The 14,454-nt window shown below is 33.3% G+C and overlaps 1 protein-coding gene and 1 long non-coding RNA gene across 2 annotated transcripts; both read left to right on the top strand.

Annotated features, from left to right (window-relative positions):
- The first annotated feature begins 11,499 nt into the window (after positions 1 to 11,499).
- On the top strand, positions 11,500 to 13,059 carry LOC108072665 (kelch-like protein 40a). Its single transcript, XM_017163900.3, has 3 exons — positions 11,500 to 11,955; positions 12,018 to 12,444; positions 12,524 to 13,059. The coding sequence occupies exons 1-3, from the start codon at positions 11,903 to 11,905 to the stop codon at positions 12,863 to 12,865; spliced, it is 822 nt and encodes a 273-aa protein (XP_017019389.1). The 5' UTR covers positions 11,500 to 11,902; the 3' UTR covers positions 12,866 to 13,059.
- Positions 13,060 to 13,224: 165 nt separating this feature from the next.
- LOC108072699 (uncharacterized) lies at positions 13,225 to 14,362 on the top strand. The gene is made up of 3 exons (XR_011444863.1): positions 13,225 to 13,359; positions 13,422 to 13,848; positions 13,924 to 14,362. It is a non-coding gene; the product is annotated as an uncharacterized lncRNA (long non-coding RNA).
- The last annotated feature ends 92 nt before the right edge of the window (positions 14,363 to 14,454 follow it).

The raw sequence follows: 14,454 nt of genomic DNA on the forward strand, positions 1-14,454 counted from the left end.
GTTACTTGAGTGGCTCGTTGCAGTTTGCCGGTCACTTCATGTGAGTAAACCATATGAGATTGTCCAGAGGTGTCGATATAGGGAGGTAAAAAGGTGTAAATATGAGTCTCTTAATAATTATAACATTATATTGGACTGTCTTATTAAATGTCTTAAATATAATCATATAAATATAACAAACATGGGTAACCTTTAGACTGGTTTACAATTAATTTTGTCAGCTGATAAAATCTAATTAAAAAATGTGTTCTTTTTTTTGTTATCTACCTGATAAATCAATAAAAAAACTGGAACTTAAATGTATGCTAAAATGGTTTTTTAATACAGACTATTGTCTTTAATTAATATGAACATTTATAGGAAGGTTCAGGTTCAGTATTAAGTTAATATATATATTTTTTATATTTTTAAACTTAGTCTTCACAGTATTTAATTTATTTTATATACCCCTTTAATCTACGCCTTTTGAGCTAAGGTATTTCTCTTCCTTATTTTTTATTACAGGGTTTCTGCAATCTCCCTGAACACCCTTATTACTACTACGTCCCCCGCCTGTAAGTTTTGATTTTCTCTTCCTTAATTACATTTTTCTCTTCTTCTGCTCTTTTTCGCGATCATTTTGCAAGTTGTCTCTCTTTGGTTGCACTTGAAATTGAATTTTGCATTTCCCCCGCTGGCAAATTTAGTGGCACACACTTTTCACATAAATTCAACTTGTCTATTTTAGTACATATTTTCATATTTTACCAGAAGTACATAGTATGTGCCACAGAGTCTCTCGCTCGGATGCTGTTTTGTAATTATAGTTTGTTGGTTTCAGCGGATGTCGTTCGGGACCATTTAAATTTTTTAATTTATGCGGGCGACTTTCCATTTTTCTCGGGTTTTAAGGTGTGGGCCAAGTCGGGAATATGATTTAAGGGGATTTAAAAATAAAATGGGTTACTAACTTAAATATTTAAGGAATTCATAAATAGGAAATATAATTTAAATAACAATTATTGAATTTATTATTGGTTAAAGAACGCATTTTTGTTTTTATATTTATTACATTTTTATACCCTTGCAGGGTATTATAATTTCAGTCAGAAGTTTGCAACGCAGTGAAGGAGACGTTTCCGACCCTATAAAGTATATATATTCTTGATCAGCATCAACAGCCGAGTCGATCTAGCCATGTCCGTCTGTCCGTCTGTCCGTCTGTCCGTCTGTCCGTCTGTCCGTCTGTCCGTCCGTCTGTCCGTCTGTCCGTCCGTCTGTCCGTTTCTACGCAAACTAGTCCCTCAGTTTTAAAGCTATCTGAATGAAACTTTGCATATAGTCTTCTATATACTCTCACTGTTATATATGTCGGAACGGGCCGGATCGGACGACTATATCATATAGCTGCCATACAAATGTTCGATAAATTTTTAGAAAAAAAATTGTAACTTGGCTGTTTTTCAATATTATTCCATCATTTTTGAGATATAGCTTTTTATATTATTCCAGAATTTTTGTAAAAATTTTATGAAAATCGGACCACTATATCTTATAGCTGCCATAGGAACGATCGGGAAATTAATGAAAAAAATTATAACTTCGTTGTTTTTCAACGTATTTTAATCTACTTTGACACATGAGCTTCTGGTATTATTATAAAATTTTGGTATAAATTTTATGAAAATCGGACGACTATATCTTATAGCTGCCATAGGAACGATAGGGAAAGTAATAGAAAAAATTAAAACTTCGTTGTTTTTCAACGTATTTTCATCTACTCTGAGATATGAGCTTTGCTTATTATTATAGAATTTTGGTATACATTTTATGAAAGTCGGACAACTATATCATATAGCAGCCATAGAAGCGATCCGTAGATGTAGAGAAAATGTAAAGGTGGGAATGTATAACTGTAACTGTCAAACTGTAAACATAATAAGTATAGGTAAAATGGTATGTAACTCAGTTTAGAGTCTGTTTTCGGCATTATAATTTATAATATAAATATGAAAACCAATCTGCAAGGGTATACCAACTTCGGCGTGCCGAAGTTAGCTTCCTTTCTTGTTTTGTTAAAAATACTTACATTTTATAGATTTTTATTAAGAGTTTACATTATAGTTAATATTAAAAAAATAAAGATATTATATAATATTTATACACAAATATTTAAATATTTATTCAATGAATTTCAATGCTTTTTCTGGTTATTTCCATCATCAAAAATCATTTCTCGACTGCGTGTAGCCCAAAGAAAAATATACAATTATTTCACAGGTTTCACAAGCTGAAAGTGGAAAGGTACCGCTGATTCCTAATGTCTAGACAATTGGCTAGCAATAAAAAAAAACCACACAGAACCGGCTGATTTCGTAGCATAATTAATAGAAAAGTCAAAACAGAGAACCACGCGCCCACAGCAACAAAAACGTGCAAAACGTCTGATGAAACCAGCCGAGCAATCTAAATCAGTCGGGCCACATTTTACTATCGGTAAAATTTAAACAAATTGTAGAACCGATTAGAGCATGTTTTACCTTAGTATATACTATAGACGACTAGTTACAGGCCTCTGGCAGTGATTTAAATTTAGACACAAGGCGCGCGACCCGCCTTATCAATGCAGAGCCCGCATCGAAGAGACCTCCTTGAAATACATTCACCCGAAAGATTGCCACCGAAAAAGTGCTGATAAACTGCGCAGCATAAACTTAAAACATAAATATAGAACTGGTTTATTTTTGGGACGCGACACAAGACAGACAGATCGCTGCAGAGTGATCGCCATGCCGTAACTGACCTAGAGCACCTGATCGAAGCGTGATCGCGGAATGAAGAAAGAAACCCCAGAGGCGGAGGAGGATGTGGTGACCACTACTTGGATTTGTTTACTTTCTGCTTGCCAGCTTTCTAATAAATCATAATTAATTAAGGTGGTTATCTATATAAACAAACATAAAGTGAATGGAAATGTAGGGATACATGAATTTATTATAATTTATTTATTTTTCCAAAAATTGGTTTACTTAATACTTGTAATGGATTTTTTATTATTAAAATTATTAGCTTTAATTAATTAAATTTAATAAATAATAAAAAATACAACCCCCCACCTACATGACACTGCTAGAATTTCTTTTTTGGCAAAAGACTTTCCTTTGAGAATATACCTCTTCCGCTGCGGAAACGGATAAAGTCGCAAAAAAAAGAAAGAAAATATCTACTATAAATAAACTAACAAAATTTGCCAAATTAAAGAAGCCTTTACCATTTACCAATCCCGGGGTCACAGGCATTCAAACCCAAGATTGATTTTGTTGCGTGTGTTTTGCTCACAATGCGATCGCGTAATTTTCCATTGCAACTACAGTGGCGATCAGCATTAAAATAAACTTAATTATGCGATTTATTATGCAAATATATACACGCGCGCACACACTTTTATAGAAAGCTATATACATTTTTTTTTTCAGGCAAACAGCAGCCGCATCTGAACCCGACCACAACTGATCACGTTTTCGCCGGCTGCCACAGATAATCTCGGCAGGGCGATAGTTCCATTGACATCGCCAGACGGGCCCGGCTCTACAAGTCGCTGTATCTATATATGTACATATATAGTAGAATAAGTATATGTATATGGAGTAATTATCTGGGCGCCAACGCCATACCGTCTGATATCGCGTGTCGGTCTGCTGATAATGACCATAAAAACCCCGCCGATTGAGAACTCCCCAAACAAAATCCTAAAAATAGGCAGACGAAACCTCTTCATTATTCCCATGTTAATCACCAAACAAACAGGAGAAGGGTGCCCACTTATCAACATCTGTTTGGTGCGGAGTCTAGACCCTGAAGAGTTTCAACAAGTCGAGTGTTTACTGTGCCCTAATGTGTTTGAATTTCAATTGCGTTTTGTAATACCCATCGGCAGTTTGGTGAAGTAATTAGCAAGAGACACCTTGACTTGTTGGAAAGAGAAAGAGAGAATTTCCAAGGGGTTTTAATTACTTTTACTTGCCTTAAAGAAGGGGGAATGTATATAGGTTTTTATATATTTTATTACCTTATCTTATCATATCTTAGATTTAAGGTTTTAAAAGCTTAAGCGATAATTTTTATTTGATAAAAAACGGACTCAAAAAGTAGGTTGTAGTAGATTTCTTTTGTTTATTTTATTTTTATTTAATTAACTATTATTTCTTTTTATCTTTAAATAATGTTTTCAAGACTTGATTAAGTTCAAAAAATAAACACCTGCCTAATATAATCAACAGCAACAACTGCTAATTGACAGGTTCCAAATTGCATTATTGTACCTGCCATCTGATCAAATATATTTGCATAATTTTCAGCTACCTGATAAGCAATTAAATAAACAATAAACCGAATGTTTTAAGATGTGGCGTGATTGAATTTTATTTTTAGTTCACTTAAAAACCAAAGTATGTACTCAAGAAATGTGCTTTGCTTTTATAAACAAATATTTATTCTTGTTTATTTTGTATATTCAACAAGAGGATGCCTTGAAAGTGCTTAATTTTTTACTTTAATTATTTATTTGATGTCCAAACCTTTTTTTTTTAATTTTCAAATAATAAAAACAAATATTTCCCTATGAAAAAACGACCTCAACTAAACAATTCCGCCTTTCTTCGCGATCACAGATAACTGTAAATAAAACCAATGAACATCATTTCCTCAACCCGCGCCATTTTCCCCGCTTATGTTGATTAATAGTTCCGGTTTATGGGACATTAAAATAAAAGTAAGAGAGAGAGAGAGAGAGGAGAAAATAAAAACAACCTCAAAAATATGCTCAAACATTGTATTCAATGTTAAATGCGTGCATTGCACTGCCAGATACAAATGTATCTGTAGATGGGCCCCCATGTATCTCAAAGTGTGCATGCAGCTCTGTGTGTCTAGATACAACTAGAAACGCATAGACTAGTTTGCAATTTACATGGCCGTCGAATGAGTCAGTCTGTGGTGGGACTCCTGAGATTTCTCAGACAGAATCGCTTGAGTTTTGTGTATCTAGAGGAAATTTTCACAGGTCCAACGAATGCGCACTTTGAATTTTTGGCAACAATTTTGATTCAATTAACCTTCCATTTGGCGGAGAGGTCAGTCTGCAGTCTTGACTAAAATCGGTTGGCTTTTCATCATTTATGTATGATTTTTTTTATATCATAAAATATATTTCGGAGTCTGTAGTTTGTCTAGGTTCTTGGAGGGGTCGTTGAACTCAATGTAGAACTTTATGGAGAAAATATTTGCAAACAAACTTGAAGCACTTGAATTGTTTATTTTGGTTTCAAATTCCTTTCATGCAAGCGAAAATATGTTTGTATTTCTTGGATACCTTGTATAGTAGTGGAACAAGAGGCTTTTTAATAACAATTAATAATAATACAAATAATTCAAAAGCCAAAAAAATGTAAAATGAAATATAAAATCGTTGAAATTGGATTTACGGAAAAAAGAAATCAATTTTTACTTTCTACAAAAAAAATCTTCATAAATTTAACAATTTATGTGTTTAAATTAAAGAGTAATATTACCATCTCAGTTCAAGATTTTTCAGAGAAACTTTTTTTGAGCAACTCCCTGGATCATTAAAAATATTTGTTAACTTGTTATATTTAACGAGTCGCGTAGGTCTCAACTGGGTCACCTTTTGGCTTATCAATGCCTGAACGTCTTTATAAAAAAAAATAAAGGAATATGTAGGAATGCAAGGTTTGCTGGACAATGGCGATTGTTTGAATACCCTGACAAAAGAGCTGAGATCGAAATAAATTCTGAAATATCCGCATAAATCTGAAATATATCTCTGAGATACTTAAAAGTTTGTTTATTACAGGAATTTTAAAAAATATATCCTCTTTTCAGAGTAGTTACAAAGTCGTATTGGTTCAGAATTTTTTTTGCAATTTCATAGTGTATTTCGCACTGATAATCATTAATATACCTTACATATACAGTGGCGAGCACAACTGAGTGTATGTTCACGATTTTAACTTTGGCCATCAATAAAAACCAAACCACACAAGCAAATCCAACAATTTTTTTTTTATAATGTTTCTTAATTAATTTTTAGTTATTTTAAGAAAGAAACAGCAACTTAAAAAATAATTTCAAATTTTTAGAATAAAAAAACGAAATAAACTCACATAAACTCAATTTTGCACGTTTTACCTACTTGTACCTCTTTTCGCTTTCCACATCTTTTATAAACTAAATTTTATGTTTTTTGTAAAAGATCTAACTCTATAATTGTTCAGTTCTATTTTTGGTGGTTGTAGATCAGTTTAAAACGTGTTTTTGAAGACCGAAGCTGTTTTTGGTAAAAAATGATAAAAATATATTGATAAAAGCTCAAAAATTTCAACATTTTCGCGATAAATTGAAAATAATGTTGTAAACCTGACAAATAGTGGCAGTTCTACTCATAAAATCGCCAAAGAACTTGGTATTTTCCAATTTCCATTCAGAAAAGCCGAAAACTGACCCTTAAGCCTCAAGTCGTTGGCCGGAAATAATTATTAAAGTACTCAGGTGCTCATCTAATATTGTCCCAAATGCTAAATAACAAGCTTTTAATGCCAAAGGGTGCTTGTCTGACCATAAACAAAAATATGTGTACATGTAAATTTCCACTATGCCACTATGCAAACCATTATATTTTCTTTACATGGCTTTACATGGTTTCTTTGAGTTCGATCGCCTGGTCGAATTAAACAATACTGTTTTTCATCACTGTCAAAACGGTAAAACATTAACTCATCAGACTAGTCAACTTGTTTTTAATCGTCAATGATCCAATTAAGGTGATTTTTAGTTAATTTTAAACTATCGTTGGCATTCTTATTGGAAAACGCAGGCTTATTATTTTTTACGCTCGATATGTATCCGATGTCCTGCAATGCTCTTCTAGCAGTCCACTTGCTGACATTTTTGTTTATGGTCAGAAAAGCCCCCTTTGGCATTAAAAGCTTGTTTTTTTGTATTTTAGACAATATTACACGAGCACCTGAGTACTTTAATGATTATTTCCGGCTAACGTCTTGAGGCTTGGGGGTCAGCTTTCGACTTTTCTGAATGGAAATTGGATAATACCAAGTCCTTTTGTCACTTTTACGAGTATAACTGCTACTTTTTGTTAGATTCACAACATTATTTTCAATTTGTCACAAAAAATTTGGAAAATTTCGGGCTTTTATCAAAATATTTTTATAATATTTTGAAATACAGCTTTGGCCATCAAAAACACGTTTTAAACTGATCTACAACCACCAAAAATAGAACTGAACAATTATAGAGTTAGATCTTTTACAAAAAACATAAAATTTAGTTTATAAAAGATGTGGAAAGCGAAAAGAGGTACAAGTAGGTAAAACGTGCAAAATTGAGTTTATGTGAGTTTATTTCGTTTTTTTATTCTAAAAATTTGAAATTATTTTTTAATGTCCTGTTTCTTTCTTAAAATAACTAAAAATTAATTAAGAAACATTATACAAAAAAAATTGTTGGATTTGATGGTGTGGTTTGGTTTTTATTGATGGCCAAAGCCAGAATCGTAAACATACACTCAGTTGTGCTCGCCACTGTATTTGTATAATTATATACACTCGTGTTTAAATATAAATTACAACAGACTTACTGCGAACACGATTGTAAAATAGGAACAACAAAAATAACGAACATTATCAAAATAATCAACAGGAAAATGCCACTGAAAATTTTCCATCGAAACCGGCCTTTTTTATATGCGCAAAAATAAAGTTCAGTGAAGTTCAATGGGTTTATCTGCTGCCCCATTTTTTTTACAAACTATTTTTGTAACTAATTATAAATAATGGTAGCTAGTTAAGTATATTTTTAAGGCAATCACGTTCCTTAACATGTGACTTAAGACAGATAAAACAATGGTCTGATGGTCAGATATAATATATGACTTTTACTTGATAGGACAACTCTTTGTGGAATTTACAAAAAGTACAATAAAAGTGAAGCAACAATTTGCGGCAATAGTAATTGCTCTAGTCTTATCTGATTAGTTAACGCCAACACTAATCAAGTTGTAAATGAATAAAATAAAACAAACCAAAAATAAGCTTTTCATCAAGTTGATTTTCCTTTTCTTCTCGCCAATTTGCAAATATTTTTCACCGCCAACGCAGATTTTTAGGAAAATAAAACACCTGGCTACACAGTGAAAAAAGAAAGTGTTTCTTATTTTCAAAAGAAATAACAAAGCATAGATTATATTTATATATAAATTAAGATGTATTCATTAATTAAAATAATTTGTATAAGCATGAAAATATAACTCTTAAATATTTTTGAACCTAATAATAATTATAATTGCATTTTTTAACCTTTGAAAGTGTTCTTATAAACCTTTTTTTTTTTATAAACCTTAAATATTTCAAAAAGTTTTAAATTACAAAAAAAAAAATATTTATGACTTTAAATCCGCAATGTTTTTCTTTTATTTAACCATTCTTCTTCCCAAATTTTTCTCTTCCCTTGACGACTTGTCTAATCGGAGCGTTGATTAGGAGCCAGTTTGCTTTGTGGCGCTCTTTGGGGGGGGAGATTAAATTGTTGTTGCCAGCCAGTCGTGCGACTAACTAAAATAGCTAAAATAAAAAATTTACTGCCGCCCCACTTCCCATCTTCCTTCTCCTCCTTGTCAATGTTAAGTTCAATGACTAAATTTTAATTTTCGTTCTTGCTTTTTTGTTTGATTTTTGTTGCTTTTTGTTGGTTTTCCTCGAGAATCTCTGGACAAACTTTAATCAGCCCCGGTACCCAAGCCCCTTATCAGCTCTACTGTGATGGCCTAGTTTCTTCATCATTTTTGTGGAAGATGGTGCAAAGGGGAGGAGGTTGTAGAGGTGCGAGCTCCGGGGGAAGGTCAATTAATAAATTTAATGAACATGAATAATGCATATTGAAAAGGGAGCTACATAAGCGGGGGAAAGTCCGGTTTGTTGATACAAAAAATATATTTTAGGTTTTAATTATATTTAAAAAAAAAGAACATAAAAATGTTGATAAGTTTTAAGAAATTACTTATCATTTTAAAATGCTTAAAATCAAAATAAGAAAGAGATTTTATAAGATATATTTAAGGGGTTATATACAGTTGTGATAGTCGAAAAAATCGATTTTTTTTTTATTGCATATTCTTAAAGTATATACTGTTGAGAATACTCTCACAAAAATGCATAACGATCAGAGCATTAGAACCGAAGTTGTAGCTATTTATAGCGCACGACCTGCACGTCGGCCGGAACAAACTTGAAACTTTAAACGCGATTATCTCAGAATCGTTTTTTTTCGAAGTTACCTTTCCCGTGGACACGATTACTAAAAAACTATTAATCCGATCGACACCAAATTTTGACCACCTATTTATTATCTCAAAAACTAGTCCGTGAACGAAGGATTTTCAATTTTTTTGAAAACTTCTTTTTTTAGAGCATAAAAACCGAAAATTTTACCCTTTAAAAAGGACATTTTTTGTTAAAATCGTCGCCATTTTTTTTTATATCAAAATTTTTACAAATCCTTCGTTCACGGACTAGACAATTCAATATACTAACGAAATTTTTTTGAATTTTTGATTTCTGATGAACCGTTCTCGGGATATGATGTCCACCGCAAGTCACTATCGGAAAAAGAGGGTATTTGAATTCGGCCATAACTTTTTTATTAGTTAATATATTTTTATAAAAAAAATTTTAATAAGTACCCAGAAAGATGCACCATACAACGCCGGTAAAACATTTTTAATAAATATTCTTTATGGTGTCAAAAAAAAAATCGACAAAACTTCATATTTTTGCGCGGTACAACTGTATATAACCCCTTAAGGTACTTTATTAAAATACTATTTATTTAATACTATTTTTGCCTTTTTTGTTTACCTTCTTTATGATTTTATTATTTTTTTTATTCTTATTTTTTGTATTGGCAATTTCTTGCGCTCATTTAACAACAATTCTGCCTTCTTGGTGGTCTAAAATTCCCGAAAATAAAATATTTTTTATGCCGTAAATGAGAATTCTAAATAGAAATCTGTTGTCTCCGATAAGAAGAGCCTTAAAATACTTGATTTGTTTTGCTGCATTCACCTATATATATATATATATATATAAAGGCAATCGCAATGCGACTTAGCTTGGACATGAAATGGAGGTACATATGTACACCTGAGGCACCTACTTAGGGCCTGATCGATCGATCGACTGATCAGACCTAGTTCCGCTTGGTGGAGGTCAACAGATCAGCAATCGAAGGCTTTAAATAGACACTCAAGGCGTTACCAAATCCTAGGGTATTTTTAGAGAGAACTTTGCCATCCGGATTTTGTTATTGAACCGATTTCAATCCTAAACCCGCCCACCTAATCAAAACTGATAATCGTATCAAGGGCCTGGTGCTCTAGCAAAAATCAAAAACCCCAAGATGGGTCGGGTCGGTCTCCCTCCTCCTCCCAAGTCTGGATTTGGCGCCGCTGTCAAACCGGCTAGCGAAAATCGCTCACGTTGCACGGATCCCCGGGCACTATCAGTCAATAATTTAATGATTTCGAATTTAGATTTGTGGCCAGGCTGCGGCGATTAGTTAACATTTGTTTTCAGCGTGTCCACCAGACAGATGAGATAATTAATCCCGCATGCATACGGGCCCACATACACACCCTCCCAGCATCGTCCGCCCACTTTTCACCGCCCAGTTTTGTAGTATTTATAGGCAAGGTCTATGGGTCTACGATCGGGCTCCGATTCCTGCCTGGAATATGGCTGCAGAAACCTAGACTAGATCAGCGGATGAACGATAGATAGAGCTGGCTTCTAAGGGCCTCAAAGGGGTGTGTTTTTCAAATTCAAGCTTAAGAAGAAATGGCACACAAACAATTTATAATCGCGCGCTCGATCACACGATCAAAGTTTTAATTTTATAGTACAAATAAAAATGTAATTCTTTAAAATCATTTCTTTCACAGCGGATCATGCATTTGGCAAGTAAATTATCAAATAAATTTATTTAGTCCAACAACTCGCCAAGCCTTGGTTGAAATTTATATTTATATGTTTTTCCTTACAAATAATTAATGTAATGTTTACATTAAAAATAGCTTCAGAAATTCGGACAAAATTAAATCGACTAATTCAAATCTAAATTTCGCAGGCGCCATTTCGTTCAGTTTTAACATAAACTGCTTGGCGACAGTGCTGTTAGCGATTACAATTGGTGCTGTTAAGCGCATAACCCAAACAACAATATGATAGCCGATCCATTTTTTGGAAAATTTTATTACTGAAATATACGAGACTTGGTCACACTTAAGCTATTCTGCATGTTGGTATATTTTAATATATATTTTTTTGAATTCTCTCGAAAACATGCAGCCTGCTTACAATAATATTGCCTGGTAAGTTTACTTATAATTTATGATCAAAATAACAATAGTAACTGAGAATTCCCTGTCAAGGTCTGATGAACTCAAATATTATTCATCCGATTTAGACTAAACATATGAATGTAGATCATTGAAACAATAATTTTCTTAATTTTGGTTACAATAAATACATTTGTAAATAGCCGCTAGATAGTTTGTGTTGTGCATTTACTCAAGAAGACAAAACTTGTAGAGAACTGAAGTTCCTCGTAAATCAGGTTTCGCTATTTTTTATATAATTTACGAAAGTAAGTTTTTGTATTCCAAAACATCTGCAAAACATACATACGCAGTTTTATAAGTTCAATTTAGCGCCGAAGCGCTTTTACACATTCCACCGGTATACTTAAACATACGAGACTTGGTCACACTTCAAAGATTCTGCATATTAGAAGCTGGAGACTTTTGGAAATTTCAGAATTTCTTCAGCAGTACGTAATGGATGTGTATTCATATGGACAAATTTTTCCTGCATGCCAAGATATTGCATGGTAAGTTTACTTATAATATAAAATCAAAATAACAATACTAATTCTGAGAATTCCCTGTCAAGGTCAAGGCGAGGAGCTTTTCTGCTGAAATACGGAGTTTTTGCGGATGTGTGCGTTCGCATTGATGATTCTAGCTTTTCGTGCCACAAGATCGTATTAGCCAGCGCTTCCGAGTTCTTTGAGAGATTGTTTAAAAATGATGGCTTACAAACGGGAGAGGTGGTTTTAGAGCAGCCGACCCCCAAACTTTTTAAAATATTCCTCGACTACATATACACCTGGAACGACAAGCCAATGCAGAATCTTACCTTTCAAGAGCTGTGTTGTCTTCTGGAGAATTCACATATGTGGATGGCCGTTGAAGTTAAAAATACATGCGAAGAAATGATATTGGACCGATGCTCTACGGAGCAACCAAAAGAATTAATTCAACTTTATAAGACGGCTTACCTTTTGGATTCTTATCCAATAATGATAAAAGTCATTGATGTAATTGAATTTTATTTTCTCTTCCCAAGACTTCAACCAGTAAATATTTACTAATATATTTTTTTTTTTTACCTTATAGCTAATGCAGAAACATCCAATGGACCAGCCGGAAATCTATGACCTGGATATCGACTGCTTTATAGAGTATATGAGGCATACTCGATGTGATTGTAGTGAAGCTAAACGTTTCAGAATTGCGGAGATGTGGATAGAAAAAAATCTTCCTGAACCAGATCCCTTATCGGAGGAGGTGGTTCGCATTTTACAAATCATTTGCTTTCAAGCCATGCCACTCGAAGATTTTTACCATGGCCCTGGAAAGTCGAAGCTATTGGCCGATTCAAGAAAGGTTAAAATCATATATAAAATTGCCAGTAAATCCTCTGATGCATTCTGTTTGTATTCATCCGATTCAGAATAATTTGATTACGACTATTTCTACTTGTACTTGCATAAGTACCCAGCCATAAAACCAAACATATAAACGTAGATATATGAAACCAGGTTTGTTTTTAAGTTTAAACTTAATATAAAATATGTTTAAGCAGAAGTCAAATACATAAATTTAATTTTCTTAATTTTGGTTATAATAAATACATTTATAAATAACCGCTAGATAGTTTGTGTTGTCCATTTTCTCATTTTTTTTTAAATATAATTTACGAACGTAAGATTTTGTATTCCAAAACGCCTCCGATGCCGATCAGGATCAGGATATCTGGAAATAAAACCTACATACTTTTATAAGCTCAATTTAGCGCCGAAGCGCTTTTACACATTTCAGCGGTTTATTTAATCTTACGAGACTTGGTCACACTTTAACGATTCTAAATATTGGGGACTTTTGTCAAATCTTATGTTTTATTTTTGGAGTTCTCTCAAAAACATGCAGCCTGCAACCGATAATATTGCCTGGTAAGTTTACTTATAATTTATGATCAAAGTAACAATAGTAACTCTGAGAATTCTCTGCCAAGGTCAAAGCGAGACGCTTCTCTGTTGAAATCCGGAGATTTTGCGGATGTGTGTGTTCGCGTTGGCGACTCAAAATTTTCGTGCCACAAGATCGTTTTAGCCAAAGCTTCCGAGTTCTTTGAGAAATTGTTTAAAAATGATGGCTTACAATCGGGAGAGGTGGTTTTAGAGCAGCCGACCCCCAAACTTTTTAAAATATTCCTCGATTACATATACACTTGGGACGACGAGCCATTGCGGCATCTTACGCTTAAAGAGCTGTCTTGTCTTCTGGAGAATTCAAATATGTGGATAGCTGTCCAAGTTGAAAAGACATGCGAAGGAATTATATTAGACCGATGCCGTTCGACGGGATCTAGAGAATTAATTGAGCTTTATAGGCTGGCTCATCTTTTGGATAAGAAATCAATAATGGACAGAGTCATTAAGGTGATTGTATTTTCTCTTTTTATGTCTTCAACCTTTAAATGTTTACTAAATTGGTTTTACTTTATACATATGTAGATAATGCAGAATAACGAAATGGACCACTCGGGAATTTATTATATGGGGATTGACTGCTTCACTGAGTATTTTAAGAGCACTACTCAGTTAAATGAAAGTAAACGCTTCAATATGGCGGAGAAGTGGATATTAAAAAATGTTTCACCAATAAGGGGATCATATTATTCTATCAACATACCTTCAAATTCTGAACCAGTTTCGGTAACGGGGAAGGTGACTCGAATTTTGGAAAACATAAGATTTGAGATTATGTCACTGGATGCATTTTACAATGGCCCTGGAAAGTCAAAGCTATTGGCTGATTCAAGAAAGGTTGAAATCATATATGAAATTGCCAAAAAAGGCTGTCATTATTGCCATCGTTTCTAATTTAATTGCGGCTCTTATTTAACCAGCCATTACAAAAAAATAAATATTCATTAAGCTAGATGAAAAAATATGTTTAAATGTTTCAATAAAAAAATTCATAAAAATTGGTCAACATGAAAAATAATTATTAATAGAAGTTGTGTAAATACTTTTGTCGACCCC

This window comes from Drosophila kikkawai, chromosome 3L, assembly GCF_030179895.1.
Source record: "Drosophila kikkawai strain 14028-0561.14 chromosome 3L, DkikHiC1v2, whole genome shotgun sequence".
In the NCBI taxonomy this organism is placed as follows: domain Eukaryota; kingdom Metazoa; phylum Arthropoda; class Insecta; order Diptera; family Drosophilidae; genus Drosophila; species Drosophila kikkawai.

Coding starts and splice junctions, on each gene's coding strand:
- LOC108072665 (XM_017163900.3), top strand. CDS start 11,903: ATGGATGTGTATTCATATGGACAAATTTTTCCTGCATGCCAAGATATT. Junction 11,956..12,017: donor GCATGCCAAGATATTGCATG/GTAAGTTTACTT, acceptor TTCCCTGTCAAG/GTCAAGGCGAGGAGCTTTTC. Junction 12,445..12,523: donor TAATGATAAAAGTCATTGAT/GTAATTGAATTT, acceptor TTTACCTTATAG/CTAATGCAGAAACATCCAAT.